Here is a 17923-nt window from a genome sequence, read left to right as displayed (position 1 = left end):
AATAGCAAAACGCTCACATTTATTGAGCATCGCCCGCAACCCGTCAGGTGCTTTTGCTAACGCATAGTCCTCGGAACCCTGAGACACAAGGTTTTCGCCCCCATTTTACAGATGAGGACACTGAGGCTCGGCGGATGGGAAGGCGGCATCCATCCAAGCCTGGCCCTGAAGCCAACCTCAGACCCCCCGTCCGGCCGGCATCGGGAAGCTTCCACATCGTGAGGCTCAGTGCCAGATCTTGACGTCGCCCTCCCAGGAGCAGGTGGCGAGCATGGAGGGCAGCACGGGGTGGAAGGTGGCGCCCACGCAGGCCTGCGTGTGCCCGTGCAGTGTGCGGGCGCGGCTGGCAGTGCGGAAGCTGTACACCAGGGTCCGGCCATCAGCGCTGCCCGTCAGCAGCAGGTCGCCGTCCGGGGAGCACTCGCAGCCCACTGAGTAGCCTTCCACCTGCAGAGGATGAGCAACCAGCTGAGCGACAGCGCGGCTCAGTGCACTCGGCCCCACAGCCCTTCCCACGGAGGAGCAGCCGGGGCCCGGAGCCGGCGGCTGAGCTCCTGCCATGAGCCGAGGGTCCCTGTGCCCAGGCCGGTGTCACCAGGTGGCTCTCGTGGGTCCAGAGAGCACAGCTCTAGCACGGGGACGGGCAGTGGATCCCTAGTGCCTGTGCCCTCGGGGCGGCCCACAGGGAAAAGAGGCCGATGCAAAGGGGCCCCCAGCCCCAGGTCCATGTAAGCCAACAAATCCAGGAGACCCCTGTCTGGCAGCTGGGGCCCAGGGAAGGGCCAGATGTGGCCCAGGGCTTTGAGTGGACATCAGGCCACACGGTATGGGGTCACCCAGGAAACAGAAATCACAGGTTGCCTGGACGGAGGGTCCGTGCTCTTGGGGACTGCAAGTCCCTTGCCGGCGTGGGCGTGGGACAACTTTCCACCCCCGGGGGGACGGGACAAGATGGGGTACCTTGTGCCCTTCATAGCGCCGCCTTCTGCTCATCCGGTAGGGCCACACAGCGGAGAACAGGGCCAGGTAGTTGCCGTTGGTCTGCGCCAGGAACACAGGCTCCCGCGGGTGCAGGGTGAGGCTGGGGCAGGTGTACCTCTCCTGAGAGACAGCAGGGCTCAGAGAGGGTGGGGCGGGCTCCCCAGTGGGCTCCTGCCTCTGACAGGCCCGCCACCCACCCTCTGCTCCCGGGGCCTCGAGCCCCCCGCCCAGACCTCGGCTCAGGGGGCTGCGAGCTTCCTGTTGCTGCTGTAACAAAATGCCTCCAATTTTGCGGTTAAAAGCAGCACACATTTATTATCTTACGCTTCTGGAAGTCAGAATCTGACACGGTCTCCCTGGGCTAAAATCAAGATGCCAGCAGGGCTCTGCTCCTTCTAGGGTCTCTGGGGGGTATCTGTTCCCTTGTCTTTTCCAGCTTCTAGGGGTCCCTACGCTCCTTGCCTCTTGGCCCTTGGGGTGGACTGAAAAATGTCCCCCCAAAGACTTCCATGTCCGAATTCCTGGGACCTGTGTCACCATCTGTGTTTTTTAAAAAAAGCAGGGGGATCTTTGCAGGGATTAACTTAAGGATCTTGAGATGAAAAGGTTACCCTGCATTACTGCATCCCTAAATGCAATCACAGGCATCCATAGAAAAGGTAGGCAGAGTGAGACCAGACACACAGAGGCGGGGACATGAACACAGAGCAGAGAGAGATCTGAGGATGCTGGCGTGCGGACTGGAGGGACACAGCATAAGCCAAGGGTCACCAGCTGCCACCAGAAGCTGGAAGGAGCAAAGGACAGACGACAGAGGACAGACGACAGAGCCCCGCCGGCACCTTGATTTCAGCCGCAGGATACTTTCTACACACTTCCAGCCTCCATCACTGAAAGGACACATTTCTATTGATTTAAGCCATTGGGTTTATGCTACTTTGTAATCTGTTACACAGCGACAGAAAACAAATCCACACGCCCATCTCCCCACATGCACAGTGAGCCCTCGGGGAGCCCCAGCCCAGCCTACGGTCCAGAGCTGCCAGAACACATAGTGAGCAAGGAGGTGACTGGCCAAGTGTGGAGATAAATGCGTGCACACGGGGTTCCGAGCAGGAGGAGAGATCTCGCTGCTTAATGGACTGAGTCACACAGAAACACCCCTAAAAGCGCCCTTCTGCACTACACCTGTCCTTCCGTGTTCTAAGTGATGTCCTGAAGCCACAGCCTCTAAATGAGCCCAAATTCCAAGGGCGACACTGGGAGCAATTGGAACCGCAGACTAATGTGCTGCTGGAGGCGCACGGCGACCTCATCATGAGCTCCTGGCGTGAGGCTCCAGGCGGAGCGCCTGTGCGCCAGCATGCAGGGCGAGGAGGTGTGCCTCTAGGAGGGCTGCAGCTCGGGCACGCAGCACCGCATCCACCTCACTCGCTTCTCTGGTCTCCGCAGGGCCGGCGGAGGCAGGATGCCCCAGGGGCCAGACACACCCCTCCGGCCCCCTCCCAGGGCTTGCCTTTCTCATGGCATTGAACTAGAACTCTGAAGTGAAGGTCTAGAGGTAGGTTTGTTCAGGGCCACTTAGAATCCTTTAAGAACCAGGGGAAAAAAAAACAGAAAAACAGGGAGAGGGAAATGGTGCATACACACACCTGCTGCTGCTGCTGAGCGCCCAGTCGTGTCTGACTCTGGGACCCCGTGGACGGCACCCCACCAGGCTCCTCTGTCCATGGGATTCCAGGCAAGAATACTGGAGTGGGCTGCCATTTCCTACTCCAACGTACATCTGATATATATTTTTAAGTTCTGGGTGGCACCATCAAAGAGATTAGCCATAGCTAACTTGAAATCTTAAAAGATGATGGTGGTGGTGATGACAATGAGGATGATGGTGGTGATGGTGGGGATGGTGATGGTGGGGATGGTGATGATGGTGGGAATGGTGAGGAGAGTGGAGATGGTGATGATGGTGGATGGTGGTGGTGATGGTGGTGATGACGGTGGTGATGGTGGCAGTGATGGTGAATGGTGGTGTTGATGGTGGCGATGGTGGATGGTGGTGATGACGGTGGTGATGGTGGGGATGGTGAGGAGAGTGGAAATGGTGATGATGGTGATGGTGGATGGTGGTGGTGATGGTGGTGAGGATGTGCTAAGAGTGGAGATGGTGATGGTGGTGGATGGTGGTCATGAGGGTGGTGATGGTGGATGGTGGTGATGACGGTGGTGATGGTAGTGATGGTAATGGTGGGGATGGTGATGATGGTGGTGACAGTGGATGGTGGTGATGGTAGTGATGGTGATGGTGGGGATGGTGATGATGGTGGGAATGGTGAGGAGAGTGGGAATGGTGATGATGGTAGTGATGGTGATGGTAGTGATGGTGATGGTGGGGAATGTAATGATGGTGATGGCAGGGATGGTGGTGATGGTGTATGGCGGTGATGATGGTGATGGTGGTGACAGTGGATGGTGGTGAAGATGGTAGTGATGGTTGGGATGATGGCGGTGATGATGGTGGTGATGGTGGTGATGGTGGGGATGGTGGTGATGGTGGATGGTGGTGATGATGGTAGTGATGGTTGGGATGATGGTGGTGATGGTGGTGGTGATGGCAGATGGTGATGGTGGGGATGGTGGGGATGGTGGTGATGGGGGATGGTGGTGATGATGGTAGTGATGGTTGGGATGATGGCGGTGATGGCAGATGGTGGTGATGGTGGGGATGGTGGGGATGGTGGTGACGATGGTAGTGACGGTTGGGATGATGGTGGTGATGATGATGATAATGGTGATGACAATGATGGTGATGATGGTGGTCATGGTAAAAGAGGTGATGTGATAAGGAGGGTGGTGATGATGACAATGATGATGGTGGGGATGGTGGGGATGGTGGTGATGGCGGTGATGGTTGGGATGATGGTGGTGATGATGATGATAATAAGATGATAGTGATGGTGATGATGGTGAGGATGTGATAAGAGTGGAAATGGTGATGATGGTGGTGATGGTGGTGATGGCGGATGATGATGGTGATGGTGGATGGTGGGGATGGTGATGATGTGGTGATAGTGGATGGTGGTGATAGGAATGGTGAGGAGAGTGGAGATGGTGATGATGGTGGTGATGGTGGTGATGGCAGATGGTGGTGATGGTAGATGGTGGGGATGATGATGATGGTGGTGATGGCAGATGGTGGTGATGGTGGTGATGGTAGGGATGGTGGTGGTGGTGATGGTGGATGGTGTTGATGGTGGTGGGGATGGTGGGGATGGTGGTGATGGGGGATGGTGGTGACGATGGTAGTGACGGTTGGGATGATGGTGGTGATGATGATAATGATAATGGTGATGACAATGATGGTGATGATGGTGGTCATGGTAAAAGGTGAGGTGATAAGGAGGGTGGTGATGATGACAATGATGATGATGGTGGTGATGGCGGTGATGGTTGGGATGATGGTAGTGATGATGATGATGATGATAAGATGACAGTGATGGTGATGATGGTGAGGATGTGATAAGAGTGGAGATGGTGATGGTGGTGGATGGTGGTCATGACGGTGGTGATGGTGGTGGTGATGGTAATGGTGGTGGTGGTGATGGTGGCGGTGATGGTGATGATAGGTAATGTATTTATCAAGAACTCCCTGCACCTGGCACTGTGCTGGCCTAAGTATCTACATCTTTTAATTCTCAAAACCACACTATGAGGCAAGAAATATTCTCATCCTCATTTTCTAAGGGGGAAAAAAAATGAGAGTCAAAGAGGGTAACTACTGGGCCTGGGCCCCTGCTTGTAGGTGGTGGAAGCAGGAATTTAATTCACGCAGCTGGTACACCTTCAGGGTCTGGGCTCCAGCCCTTGAGTCACAGCCCCTGTTGAGGCTACTGAGCAAGAGTTCAGGTGGACCCGCAGGCTGGCTGGGGTGGGGAGGGTTAGAGTAGGGTTGTCTCGGGGTGGACAGCCACTTTCCTGTGGGCGTGAATGAGGCTGCTTCCCACACCTTTACCCCGTGGCCTGGCTGTGCTGGGCAGAGAGCGAGTGAGAGGCCCGCGAGGGAGTCACCCCGATCCGGGAGCCCATGCTAGGCACTCCGGGCAGGCCTGGACCTGCACGTTGCCTCCCCCAACCCTACAGACTTCAGGCAGCCCTCTCCCTCCAAAGCTCCTGCTGGCTGAACCACCTCTGCAGGATGCGACCTGGGACCCCAGACAGCCTGGGGGCCACATGGATGCACCTGGGGCTGGGGCTCAACCTGAAAGCAAGGCCCAATGACAGGGTTTCTCACGTGGAAAATCTGGTTGGAGATCTTGGCGGAGCTCTGGAAATCCCAAGCAATGATGGTGCGGTCGGCAGAGTCCCGGCTTGAAGCATCTGTGCTGCTCAGAAACTCGGAGCCTTCCCGGAGGAAGAGGATGTCCAGGGTCTGCTGGATGGTGGCCTTGTAGCTTCTCACCACCTGCAAGAGTGGGCACCCGTCACAGTGGGGCCCCCAGAGTCCACAGCAGGGCCGGGGGGGCGCCAAGTACATGTGGGCTGCAGGGTCTGGGAGGGCAGTATGTGAAGACACGCCCCCCCCTTCCCAGGATGAGCAGCCCAAGCATGGGTGTGGGGGCTGCTGGAGGGAGACCTCCGGGGCCTCCCGCCCCCCAGCAGGCACACGTCTGTCTCCCTCGGGCCCTGCTCCCTGACAACTCCACGCCTTGCCTCTCCCCGTGGATGTCCTCCATGCCCACACCCTCCCCACACCAACTGGCACATGGGCCCAGGGAGGCATGAAGATGCCCCCCAGCCTCATGACTGGTCCCCTAGAGAGCAGCAGGGGCCAATGAAGGAGAGCTTAGGGAAGGGCTCCACGCCCGGCCAAGGGCACGTAAGGGCACCGTCATGTGCTGCCCACCAAAACCCGGGCCATATTTTGTGCTCTTGATTCTGAAGAGTCCGACAATTCATAGCTTTCAAGGCCTGGGCCTGTAGCCCCCGGAGTGGTACCTGCAACATGGGAGCCAGTAGTCTCCAGCTCATGGAGCCAGAATCACAGTACATTAGCTACCTTTAAAGACACTCTTTCTTTCTTACAACATCGCCAACATTCCACACTCTCCCATCTCTAAAGTAACGCAATTTAGTATCAAGCCGTTGTTCCGCTTTCTTCAGAGCATTTTATCACATGAACCTTGCATTCTACAACAATGGGATGGTTAGGGGCAGGGTGGGAGTCCCAGCGCCAGGGTCAACAAGTACCTCCGTGCAACAAACTCCAGGATGACTTTAAATTGCAATAGTGAGCAGCAGGCTGTGGGCACAGCGCCTTGGGCCCGCCTGCCAGGCCTGGCGGCCTGTTTACCAGCTCCCAGGGCGCCACCACGTGGCCACAGCACAAACACAGCTCTCCGGCACCTCGGCCGCCAGTTGGGAAACCAGCTGTCTTGACATATTTCAAAAACTGAAATTTAAAATCTTGCCAATGTTGCAGACCTAGATATGGTAGCATCCTCTTTCAAACATATGTAAGTCAAATTCACGTGAAATGCAGCACTCCATAAATCCAATTTAGACAGAGGGGTATTTTGTAACCCATTCTCCAGATGAGGAACACTGAGGCTCAGAGAGATGCAGGCATTTGCTCAAGGGTGCAGGGCCAGGGCGTCATGCTTCCCGGGGGTGGGGGGGCCCCATCCAGGCCTCCTGCTGGCCAAGTCCTGACTTGGTAAATGTTGGGACAAATTGATGGGAGGAGGGTGGGCAACCAACAAGTACCTTCTCTGAGCCTCTTCAGAAGCAGTCCTCAGTGAGTGTGATTTCTGGGTAGGCCCCCTGGAGCCTGAGGAGTGGCCCAGGGCCAGAAAAGAGAGGGTGGCCATACAGGCCTTGGAACCCAGGCCAGACTGTGCGGCTGCTCCCCAGACAGCAAGGGGCTGCCCGCCTCCTTGCCTCCCTCCCTTCCTCTCTCCCTGCACCAGGATCCCGCAGGCCTGCCCTGCCCTCCCAGGCAGCCTTGAGTCTCCTGGAGTGTAAGCTAGAAGGAACACTCCAACTCCCAGCCAGGAGGGGCACAGAAGCTGTTTTGCGGACGGATGCTCCGGCCTGCCCATTTGGAGCTGGGGCAGCGGTCTAGGGCCTGTGAGCGGACAGGGCACGCGGCCTCAGTGCCCAACATCTGCCCTTATGAGGACATGCTATCCCGATTCACCAAGCACAGAGCTGTTTCAAGACAGGCTTTGGAACCTGGTCTGGTGGGAAGAGCAGGGAGGGGTGGGAGCAAGGCCGTCACATCACTGGGGCTCCCGACCCACGGCCCCGCCCATCTGCGGGGCCACGCCTCTCCCCTCGCTTACACCCCTCCTCCCCATCACCAGCCACCAGACACCTCCACCCTGAGGCCACGTCGGGGCTACATGCCCTCCTGCCCCCTTTCCTAAAGCTCTCGCCATCACCGCATCCAGGTGAGGAGCAGGGGGCTGAGGACGGCCAGGGCAGCAAGGGGGGGAGTAAGTTTGACCCAACTCATGACCCTGGACGTGACCAGTGCACCGAGGAGTTTCTCCTCCTGGGTCGGGGGCACACAGCCCCCCAGAGCCCCACCGGCCCATGGAGAATGGCCATCGGTGGGCACAACCGTGAGGCCCGTGGGCACGGGGACCATCTCTAGCAGCGGCACCTCAGTCTCCACACGCACTCAGGAAATGCACTGACCCAGGAGAGGATGGGGTATGAGGACCACTCCCGGAGCTCCAGCCAGGGCGGCGGTAGCATCAGATAATTCATCTCCTGCCAACACGGGAGGAAGCTTCACCCCGGAAGGCGGCGTCGAAGCCCGGAGGAGCGAAGTGCCGGAGTGCTCAGCCGACCCTGGCAGAACTACCTGCGTGCCCACCAACACACCACCTTGCCTCCCCAAGACAAACTTTTCCAGGAGAATGAAAACCCTTGTTCTGTACACTTCCTGAGAATGCGTGGAAATGGCCCAATTCATTAGGGTGTCGTAAAATCCAACGGCCGGGAAACCAGCCGTGTTATGGGTGATCCCTGCCAATAACGCTGCTCTAAGTGGAAGGCTGACCTTTGGAGTGATGGCCGCTGAATATGATTGACTTGTCTTCCCAACTGCTCCTGCCCCGGGAAAGAGCAGGGAAGTCATTTGTGCGTCTAGTTGGTGGGTTTTATGGCGAACTTAATTACACCGACAGCTGGTGCGTCCTGTCCCAGGGGCCTTGGGATGGCGCTACACGGGCCTAACTAGCTGGATCCAGAGGGGAGCCTCACTCAGACTCTTCTGGCAACCCGGGCCTCCATCAGCAGATGCTTGGAGACATTTGGCCAAGAGTCTACAGCTCTGAGAGGAAAGGAAGACGTGATCAAGACACATTCAGTGCAATGAAAACCTCTGGATAACCCTTTAAAAAGTCTGCTTGACCCACCAGACAATCCTGGGTAACTGGGCTGCTCTGGATTCAACTGAAGGCTCAGCTTTCCCTTCCAGGGGCCCCTGCCATGTCCGAGGTGCGTGGGGTTGGAGGGGACAGGCGAGGCTCTGGTCTGGCCTGCTGACTCACTGTGTGCCCAGGGCAGTCCTGCCCTCACCGCGTCTGGTTTACAATCGTCACCACCCGGGGACTGGCCTGGATGACAAGCTTCTACTCAGCACTGGATCCCAGAGACAGGAAGGGCTGGGGAAGCCAGCTCCCCTCCTCCCACCCAAGCCCTTAGGGACAGCGAGGGAGCCACTGCTCTGGGCCCCACAGGACGGCCGAGGCCACCCGCCCACCCCGCAGGACGTGGTGCTCCTGTTTGTTTGTCTGGTCATCCTTGGCCAGGACTGGGACTGCCCACTGCAGGCGGCAGGAAGGTGTGTTGAATGCAGGATAAGTGAGTGAGCAGCAACGCAAATGGATGAATGAACAAAAGGACAAGTTGAAAAGCTGCGACCTGTGGCCTCTGGCTGCCAGGAGCATGCCGGCCCTTGGGTATCACGAAGTCCATCACAGGCCCCTCCACGGCCCTTGACATGGAGACAAGGACACTTCAACCTCCAAGGATCTCTGAGGCCGCAGCAGGGGGGTGGGGTGGCGCTCAGTGCATGCATGCTCAGCATCGCCAGACATCCGGAGTTGGGAGGGCCAAGCTCTCAGGCAGACGCCCGGGTACCTGAGCATGATGGCCCATCTAGCTGCCTGGTCCAGGACAGGCAACTCACCTCTCCAGGCCTCAGTCTCCACACCTGCAAGGTGGGACTAACAGCAGGACCTATGGCTCGGGAGGGAAGGATGGTGACAGGCCTGGCCAAGCAGCCAACACAGAGCAGCTGATCATAATCCTCTCCCCAGGCCAGCCGGAGCTTGTCCCCGGGATGGGGCTGCGGGTCCTTGGACAAACCCCTCCTCCCCAAACCTCAGTTCCTTCCCCTTGAGAATAAACATATTGGTCTCTTCGGGTTCTAAGACGAGACAAGTCTCTGCACAAAGGCACGCGGGAGAGTTGAGCACAGGGCCCTTTTCCGTGGCTTAGAATCACACAAGGGAAAGTGGCTGGTCACACGGGACAGTGTACGCCAAAAGTGCTCTGTGGGTAATTTTTTTCAAATCAGAAATTTCTATTAAAGACAAAAAGCAATTATACAAATATGAGAAGAGAGTATGACTAAATTTTCCTACAACCTGAAACTAGGAGAAACTATCCTGGCTGGTGCTCCAAGGCCAGAGCACCGAGAGAAAAGATGGCAAATCTGAGTACATGAAAATAACAGTAATAACAATACTAAACACTATTGCATGGCATGAGAAGCAATAATTAAGAGGAATAAAAAAGACAGATACATGAAATTTACATGAAATTACATGAAATTTACATGAAAATAACACTAATAACAATACTAAACACTATTGCATGGCATGAGAAACAATAATTAAGAGGAATAAAGAAGACAGATGGGAAAGATACTTGAAATTTATAGGTCTTGTTCTTGTTTAGTTGCTAAGTCATGTCCAACTCCTTGCGACCCCATGGACTGTAGCCCGCCAGGCTCCTCTGTCCATGGAATTCTCTAGGCAGGAGTACCAGAGTGGGTTGCCATTTCCTCCTCCAGGAGATCTTCCAGACCCAGGAATAGAACCTGTGTCTCCTGCATTGCAGGCAGATCCCTAACCACTGAGCCACCTGGGAAGCCCCAATTTATAGGTCACTACCCTTAACAGTCCCTAATACACAGACAGTTTCTAAAAATCAACGAAAAAGACCAATAGCTGTACAGAAGAATGGGCAAGAGAAATGAACAGAGAGTTCATATGAGAGGGAATGTAACTGGTCCTTCAATCCTGCTCATAAGAAATAAAATTTTAAAATTACATGGAGATATCATCTCTTATCAAATTAGAAGATCCCAAAGTTTGACAACACACTCTGTTAGGTGGCTGTGGGGCATTAGTTACACTACACACTGCTGACAGAAATGTAAAATGGTCCTGTCCCCCCAGAGAGAATTTGGGCAACACCAAGCAAAACGGCATATGCCTTGTTACTCGGCAACATGTATAACCCAGCACCCCGACTTGTAGGAACTGACCCCAAAGTTACAGCAGCAAATCCCAGAAAACAGAAGCGTGAGGCTGCTGAAACCAGCACCACCTGTGAAATTAAAAAAGCAGAAATGACTCAAATGTACAAAACGTGCTAGTCACCCAGTCGTGTCCGACTCTTTGCGACCCCATGGACTGGAGTCCATCAGGCTCCTCTGTCCATGGGATTCTCCAGGCAAGAATACTGGAGTAGGTTGCCATTTCCTTCTCCAGGGGACCTTCCCAACCCAGGGACTGAACCCACACCTCCTGCATTGCAGGCAGATTCTTTACCATCTGAGCCAAATATACAAGAAGGGACCGGTTAAATAGATGGCAGTCCAGGGCGTGTTCTGAATGCTGTGTGCAGTGCTGAGAGAGGGTGAGGCCCGCTGTGGGCCGGCCCCCAGGAGACAATGCTCAGTGCAGAGCCAAGGCAGAGAAAAACAGGGCGGAAAGGTTGTGTTTGCCTCCACAAAAACAGCAGAAAATAAACCAGAAACTAAGTAAGTAAATAAATCAGTCAGGCTGCCTCTGAACCGGACAGGACAGATTGGGGAATTCGGGGCTGGAGGTAGAACCCAGAGGATCCCTACAGAGGGGTAGACAGTAAATATATTAGGGCTTGGAAGCTACATTTAGGCACTGTTGCACACTCTGTGTGTGTGTGGTGTGTGTGTGTGTGTGTGTGTGATGTGTGTTACAGTCATTTAAAAATGTAAAAACCATTCTTAACTCAAGGACCATACAAAAACAGTGTAGCCAAGATTGGGCCCATGGGCTGTAGTTATCCAATCCCTTCTCCAGAACCATGTCCATATTTTATAAAATTATACAACAAAATTAAAAGGCAGACTCTAAAATGTGAAAGCAAAATTAAGCAAATAAAATTAGCCATCTTGAGCTAGTAGCTTAACCACACAAATAGGATTCATTTTAAAAGACACGAAAGCACAGTAGTTGAAGGTAGATCCTCTGTTGATACACATTATAAACTGAAAAACAGTAATTTGATGGTAAATCTTAATTGGATATACTTTGCGAACAAAAAGAACTGTGAGAAATATCACACTGTTTGCAGTCATTACATTGCTAGTGTCAATACATACCATAAAAATTGAATTAAGGCAGAGAAAAATAAAATTTTTCAGTATAAAAGAGATTAGAAAATGTATAAAAATAAAGAAGTTAAAGAAAAGCTCTGTAATGCTAAATCTGAATTGGACAAATCAGCATAAACAATGATATGCTTTTTCTTAAAAAGAAAAACATGTCCTAGCTCTGTCTGAAGGAGCCAAGAAACAATGAGCAAACACCACACTCAGATTTGGTCTCTAAACCAGACGAAACCCACAAGAGTCACAGGTGACAAAGAAGGCATCACACTAGGCATTACAGCTACACGTAACCTAGGTTTAAGAAGGCAGAGGGAAGACGGGCCAAGGTTAGAGGAGACGCGGAGGATACAGGAGCCCCATTACAGCTACACGTAACCTAGGTTTAAGAAGGCAGAGGGAAGACGGGCCAAGGTTAGAGGAGACGCGGAGGATACAGGAGCCCCATTACAGCTACACGTAACCTAGGTTTAAGAAGGCAGAGGGAAGACAGGCCAAGGTTAGAGGAGACACGGAGGATACAGGAGCCCCATTACAGCTACACGTAACCTAGGTTTAAGAAGGCAGAGGGAAGACGGGCCAAGGTTAGAGGAGACGCGGAGGATACAGGAGCCCCACAGAATTTCTAGTGGTGGATACACAATGTTTGAGGGAAGGGTGCGCCAGACGGGGCTAACATCAGATGAGACACTGCGAAAGAGAACGTTACTGAGCTAGAAGACACAGCAACTGAAAATTTTGAAACATACTGGAAAGAAAAAAGACTGAATTTTTTAAAATGAACAAAATCTAGTTTTAAATCCAAATGGAGCAAACCCACTAGGGCCTCTCACTCTCTTTCATAAATTACAGCTAAAAACTCTGGACACAATCCAAGAAGCAGCTACCTGAAGACTTTGCAAAGTAAACAACAGCTGGTAGGCTGAAGAGGGAATCTGAAATTTGAAGAAAGATCTGTACGACAGGTAAGGTTCTAGTCTTTGTTTGTTTTAGTTTTGGGGGGAGGGGGGCACTGGGGGTTTGTTTGGGGTTTTCTTTTTTTTGGCCTTTTAACTCCTGATGTTGTCCCACAGACAGACTGAATTAAGGAATTACATAGCAGACATGGACAGCAAAAATTTTGAAATAAATCCATCATCCTGGCCAGAGGAATAAGAAAATGGGTCCTTGTAAGTCAGAGAATATGGGGGAAAGTTTTAAAATATCTCCTTGCTCTCCTAGCCCTGCCCTGATGCCAACCCCAACAGCTCTGACAGGGCAGGACAAATACTTAAAAACCAGAAGGGAAGAAATCTAAATAGAAGAACTAGGAGAAGAGGGAAAATTCATGTTATCTTTTCATCTAGTTTCTCTGGCCAATTTGTGTTGAAGGGGATCCCACTTACGAACATGGTGTGACGAGACAGCAGGCTAACATTCTCAAAGAACCCCATCTCTGGGCAGGAGAGCCAGGAAGGGGAGTTCAGGAAGCCAGGCAAGCTGAGGAACGAATCCTCTGCTTCTGTATATGAACTGACCGCATCCCAGGACAATCCTTAAGTTACGTGTGTGTGGAACACAACAAAGAAGAACAGCTAAAGCTTTGAGAAGTGACATATGTGACTGCTGCCCCAGTCTGAAACTAACCCTTAAGGGGTTCAGCATAATGAAGGTTTTGAATATGGAACTGAAAATAGAGTTACTGCCTACAGGAGAGAAGGAATTCACGATCTGAATCTAACAGGCTTGGCTGCCTATTAGGACAAACAAATCACTGTTCTCCATGGGATTTTAACAAGACCAGGATCTTACAACATAATATTAAAAATCACAACATATTCTGAATTTACTTGACATGCAAAGAACCAGGAAAATGTAAACAGTACCCATAAGAAAAGAGAAATGATATATGCCAACCCCAAAATGACCCAGATGTTTGACCCATACTATCAGACACATTTAAACAACTATTAAATAAAAATCCTCAAATAAACATCTATTAAATACTAATCCTCAAGATAAACACCCCTGAAATGAATGGACAGATGATCTCAACAGAGAAGCAGAAATATATAAGCAGTACAGTGCACGCTCAGTAGTGTCTGACTCTTTGCAACCTCATGGACTGTAGCGCGCCAAGATCCTCTGTCCATGGGCTTCTTCAGGCAAAAATACTGGAGCAGGTTGTCATTTCCTCCTCCAGGGGATCTTCCCAACCCAGGGACTGAACCCACATCTCCCATGACTCCTGCATTGGCAGGCAGATTCTTTACCACTTGAGCCAATTTGGAAGCCCAGAAATTAAATACACACACACACACACATATATATATACACACACATACATACATACATATAAGTGAAAGTGACTCAGTCTTATCTGACTCTTTGTGACCCCATGGACTATACAGTCCATGGAATTCTCCAGGCCAGAAGACTGGAGTGGGTAGCCTTTCCCTTTTCCAGGGGATCTTCCCAACCCAGGAATCAAACCCAGGTCTCCCACATTGCAGGTGGATTCTTCATCAGCTGAGCCACAAGGGAACACTGGAGTGGGTAGCCTATCCCTTTTCCAGCAGATCTTCCAGACCCAGAAATCAAACCAGGGTCTCCTGCATTGCAGGCAGATTCTTTACCAAGTGAGCTATGAGGGAAGCCCATATATACACACATACATACATACATATATATATGTATATATATATATATATATATACACACACACACACTTATACACACACACACACATATATACTTTGTACCTTTAAGTAGAAATTTTAGAACAGAAAAAAATATTTTAACAATGCGGTAAGCACCATAACAAAATGGAAGTGACAAAAGAAAGAACTGGTGAACTTGGAAAAGGATCAATAGAAATATTTCGACCTTAAGAAAAAACGAGGACTTCCCTGGTGGAGCAGTGGATACAGATCTGCCTGCCAACACAAGGGACACGGGCTCAATCCCCGGTCCAGGAAGATTCCAGTGCCACAGAGCAACTAAGCAACCACGTGCCGCAACTCCCAAGCCCGCGCTCTAGGGCCTGCGTGCCATGACCACGGAGCTTGTGCGCCGCGACTCCTCAAGTCCTACGCTCCACAAGAGAAGCTGCCACAAGAGGCCCAAGCTCCTCAACGAAGAGTAGCCCTGCCCGCCGCAACTAGAAAAGACCCACTCAAAGCAACAAAGACCTAGCACAGTTAATAAATAAATAGATTCATTAAAAGGAAAGAAAAGTTAAGTCCTAATTTAAAAAGAAAAAATGAGTGAAGTCTTAGGGACTTGTGAGATAATATCAGAACCTAAATATTTTAGTCAATGGAGTTCCTAAAGGACAGGGATAAGAGTTGTGCCGAAAAGAAAAAATACTGATTGAAAAGCGTCCAAAATGAGCACACTGAACCTTTACCAAAACAGACCACGTTATAGGACATCAAACAAGTTTCAATAAATTTAAAAAGATTCAAACCTACAATGTATGATGTGTGACCACAATGGAGTTAAATTAGAAATCACTAACAGATATATATATATGGAAAATCCCCAAGTATTTGCAATCTAAATTCTCCTAAGCAATCCATGGATCAAGAAGAATTACAAAATGTCGTTAGAAAATATTTTTAGCTGAATGAAAATGAAAAACTGTATCAACAGTTGTGTAACGAAGCTGCAAAACTAGAGGAGAACTAAAAGCACTGAACATCTATAGCAGGAAACAATAAAAACCCCAAAGAAAATAAACCTAAGTTTTAAGCAGAAAAGAAAAAAGTTTAAAAAGTAAATGATAATTTCTTAAGAGAAATAGAGAAAAATCAGTGATACAAAAATGTATAAAGATCAACAAAATTGATAAATCTCTATCCAGACTGATAAGAGGAAAAAGGGAAAAGATGCAAATTACCAATATCACGAATGAGAGAAATGAGGTGATATCACTACATATTATACAGATATTTTTAAAATAATTAAACTAGCATGAAAAACTTCATACCAAAAAGATAATTTTGATGAAATACATGCATTTCTTGAAGGACGGAAACTACCAAAGGCCACTGAAACAGAAAAAGAAAATTGGAATAATCCTATATTTACTAAATAAATTTTATTTGAGGTCTCAAGCCTTCCCACAAAGGAAATTTCAGGCCAAGCCAATTTCATCTCTAGTCAATTCTAGTAATCATTTATGGAAGAAATAATACAATTATACACAAACTCTTCCAGAAAACTGAAGAGAAAGGAACATTTTCCAAGTTATTTTATGAGGACAGAATTACTCTGATAACAAAATTAGACAAAATCACTGCAGATGGTGATTGCAGCCATGAAATTAAAAGGCGCTTGCTCCTTGGAAGGAAAATTATGACCAACCTAGACAGCATATTAAAAAGCAGAGACATTACTTTGCCAACAAAGGTCCGTCTAGTCAAGGCTATGGTTTTTCCAGTGGTCATGTATGGATGTGAGAGTTGGACTGTGAAGAAAGCTGAGTGCTGAAGAATTGATGCTTTTGAACTGTGGTGTTGGAGAAGACTCTTGAGAGTCCCTTGGACTGCAAGGAGATCCAACCAGTCCATCCTTAAGGAGATGAGTCCTTGGTGTTCATTGGAGGGACACATGTTGAAGCTGAAACTCCAATACTTTGGCCACCTGATGAGAAGAGCTGACTCATTTGAAAAGACCCTGATGCTGGGAAAGATTGAGGGCAGGAGGAAAAGGGGACGACAGAGGATGAGATGGTTGGATGGCATCACCGACTCAATGGACATGGGTTTGGGTGGACTCCGGGAGTTGGTGATGGACAGGGAGGCCTGGCGTGCTGCAGTTCATGGGGTTGCAAAGAGTCAGACACAACTGAGCAACTGAACTGAACTGAAAACTAGACAAAGATATCATATGAAAAGCAAAGAACAGATCAATATCTCTCATAAATACAGATTTTAGCTAGTAGAATCCAAATTATGTAGAGAAGATAATATATCATAATCAAGTGAGATTTATCCCAGGATTACAAGGTTGCTTTAATATTTGGAAATCTTTCAAGAAAATTCACCATATTAACACAATAAAAGAGAAAAACTACACTATCCCTTCAACAGATATAGAAAGGCATTTGACAAAATCCAGTGGCGATTCATAATAAAAACTCTCAACAAACTAGAAATAAAAGGGAACGTCCTCCAACTGGTAGGAGCATCTACCAAAAAACAACAAAATACTACAGTTAACATCATACATAACTATGGAAAAGAATATTTTTCCTCTAAGATTGGAAATAAGGCAAGTATGTCTCTTTTCAACATTTCTAAGTCAACACTGCTCTAGAGGTTTGAGCCAGTGCAATAAGGTAACAGGTGGTACCTGTTTCTAGTCACTGAGTTGTGTCTGACTCTTGTGACTCCGTGGACTGTAGCCCACCAGGCTTCTCTGTCCTTAGGGTTCTCCAGGCAAGCATATTGGAGTGGGTTGCCATTTCCTTCTCCAGGGGATCCTTCCCACTCAAGAACTGAACCTGGGTCTCCTGCATTACAGTCAGATTCTTTACCGACTGAGCCACAAGGGAATCCAAGGTAACAGGAGGAAGAAGGAAAGAAGAAATTACATCTAAATTAGGAAAGAAGCATTTCAGCTGCCTTTATTCACAGATGACATGATTGTCTTTGCAGAAATAGAATCTACAAAGAAAGAAGCAACTAGAATACATGAGCTTAGCATCGTTGCAGAATTCAAGGTAAATATACAAATATCCACTATATTTTTATATTTTAACCATGGATAAGCAGAAATTGAAGTTGAGAAATACTTCTTACAATAGCATAAAAATATATAAACATGGATAAATCTAACAAAAATGTGAAAGATTTAATTATATGGAAAAATATACAATGATTATGGATTGAAAGACTCAAAATTGTTAATAATTCAACGCTCCTCAAATTGATCTGCAGCTTAAATGCAACATCATTCAAAGTTCAAGCAGGCTTTTTTTTTTGTAGAAACTGACAAAGTGATTGTAAAATTGAAATGTAAATTCAAAGAAGCTAGAATAGTCAAAACAACTTTGAGAAAGAAAAAGAATTGAGAGACTTGCATTACCTGATTACAAGACTCATTGTAAGATTACAATAATGAGAACAATAGGCATTGGTGTCGAGACAGACAAAGGAAACATAGAATTGAAGAGACGGTACCAAAAAGACCTACATACATTCAGTCATCTGATTTTCCACAAAGGCATAAAGTCACAGATACTGTTTTCAACAGATGTTGCAACACTATTGAATATCTATTTGT

General features: G+C 49.3%; 1 protein-coding gene across 5 annotated transcripts in view; it reads right to left on the bottom strand.

Moving 5' to 3' along the window:
- Positions 1 to 17923, bottom strand: part of WDR25 (WD repeat domain 25) — a 145619-nt gene continuing 127696 nt past the window's right edge. For all 5 annotated transcript variants that reach the window (XM_019983921.2, XM_070775720.1, XM_070775723.1 and 2 more), the window contains 3 exons: positions 5273 to 5443; positions 961 to 1101; positions 1 to 447 (listed from right to left, as the gene is read on the bottom strand). In XM_019983921.2, coding sequence (XP_019839480.2) covers positions 226 to 447; positions 961 to 1101; positions 5273 to 5443 — 534 coding nt within the window. In that variant the 3' untranslated portion in view covers positions 1 to 225. The remainder of the gene's footprint in view (positions 448 to 960; positions 1102 to 5272; positions 5444 to 17923) is intronic.

This window comes from Bos indicus, chromosome 21, assembly GCF_029378745.1.
Source record: "Bos indicus isolate NIAB-ARS_2022 breed Sahiwal x Tharparkar chromosome 21, NIAB-ARS_B.indTharparkar_mat_pri_1.0, whole genome shotgun sequence".
NCBI classification, from domain to species: Eukaryota; Metazoa; Chordata; class Mammalia; order Artiodactyla; family Bovidae; genus Bos; species Bos indicus.
This window is presented reverse-complemented; position numbering and strand designations above follow the sequence as displayed.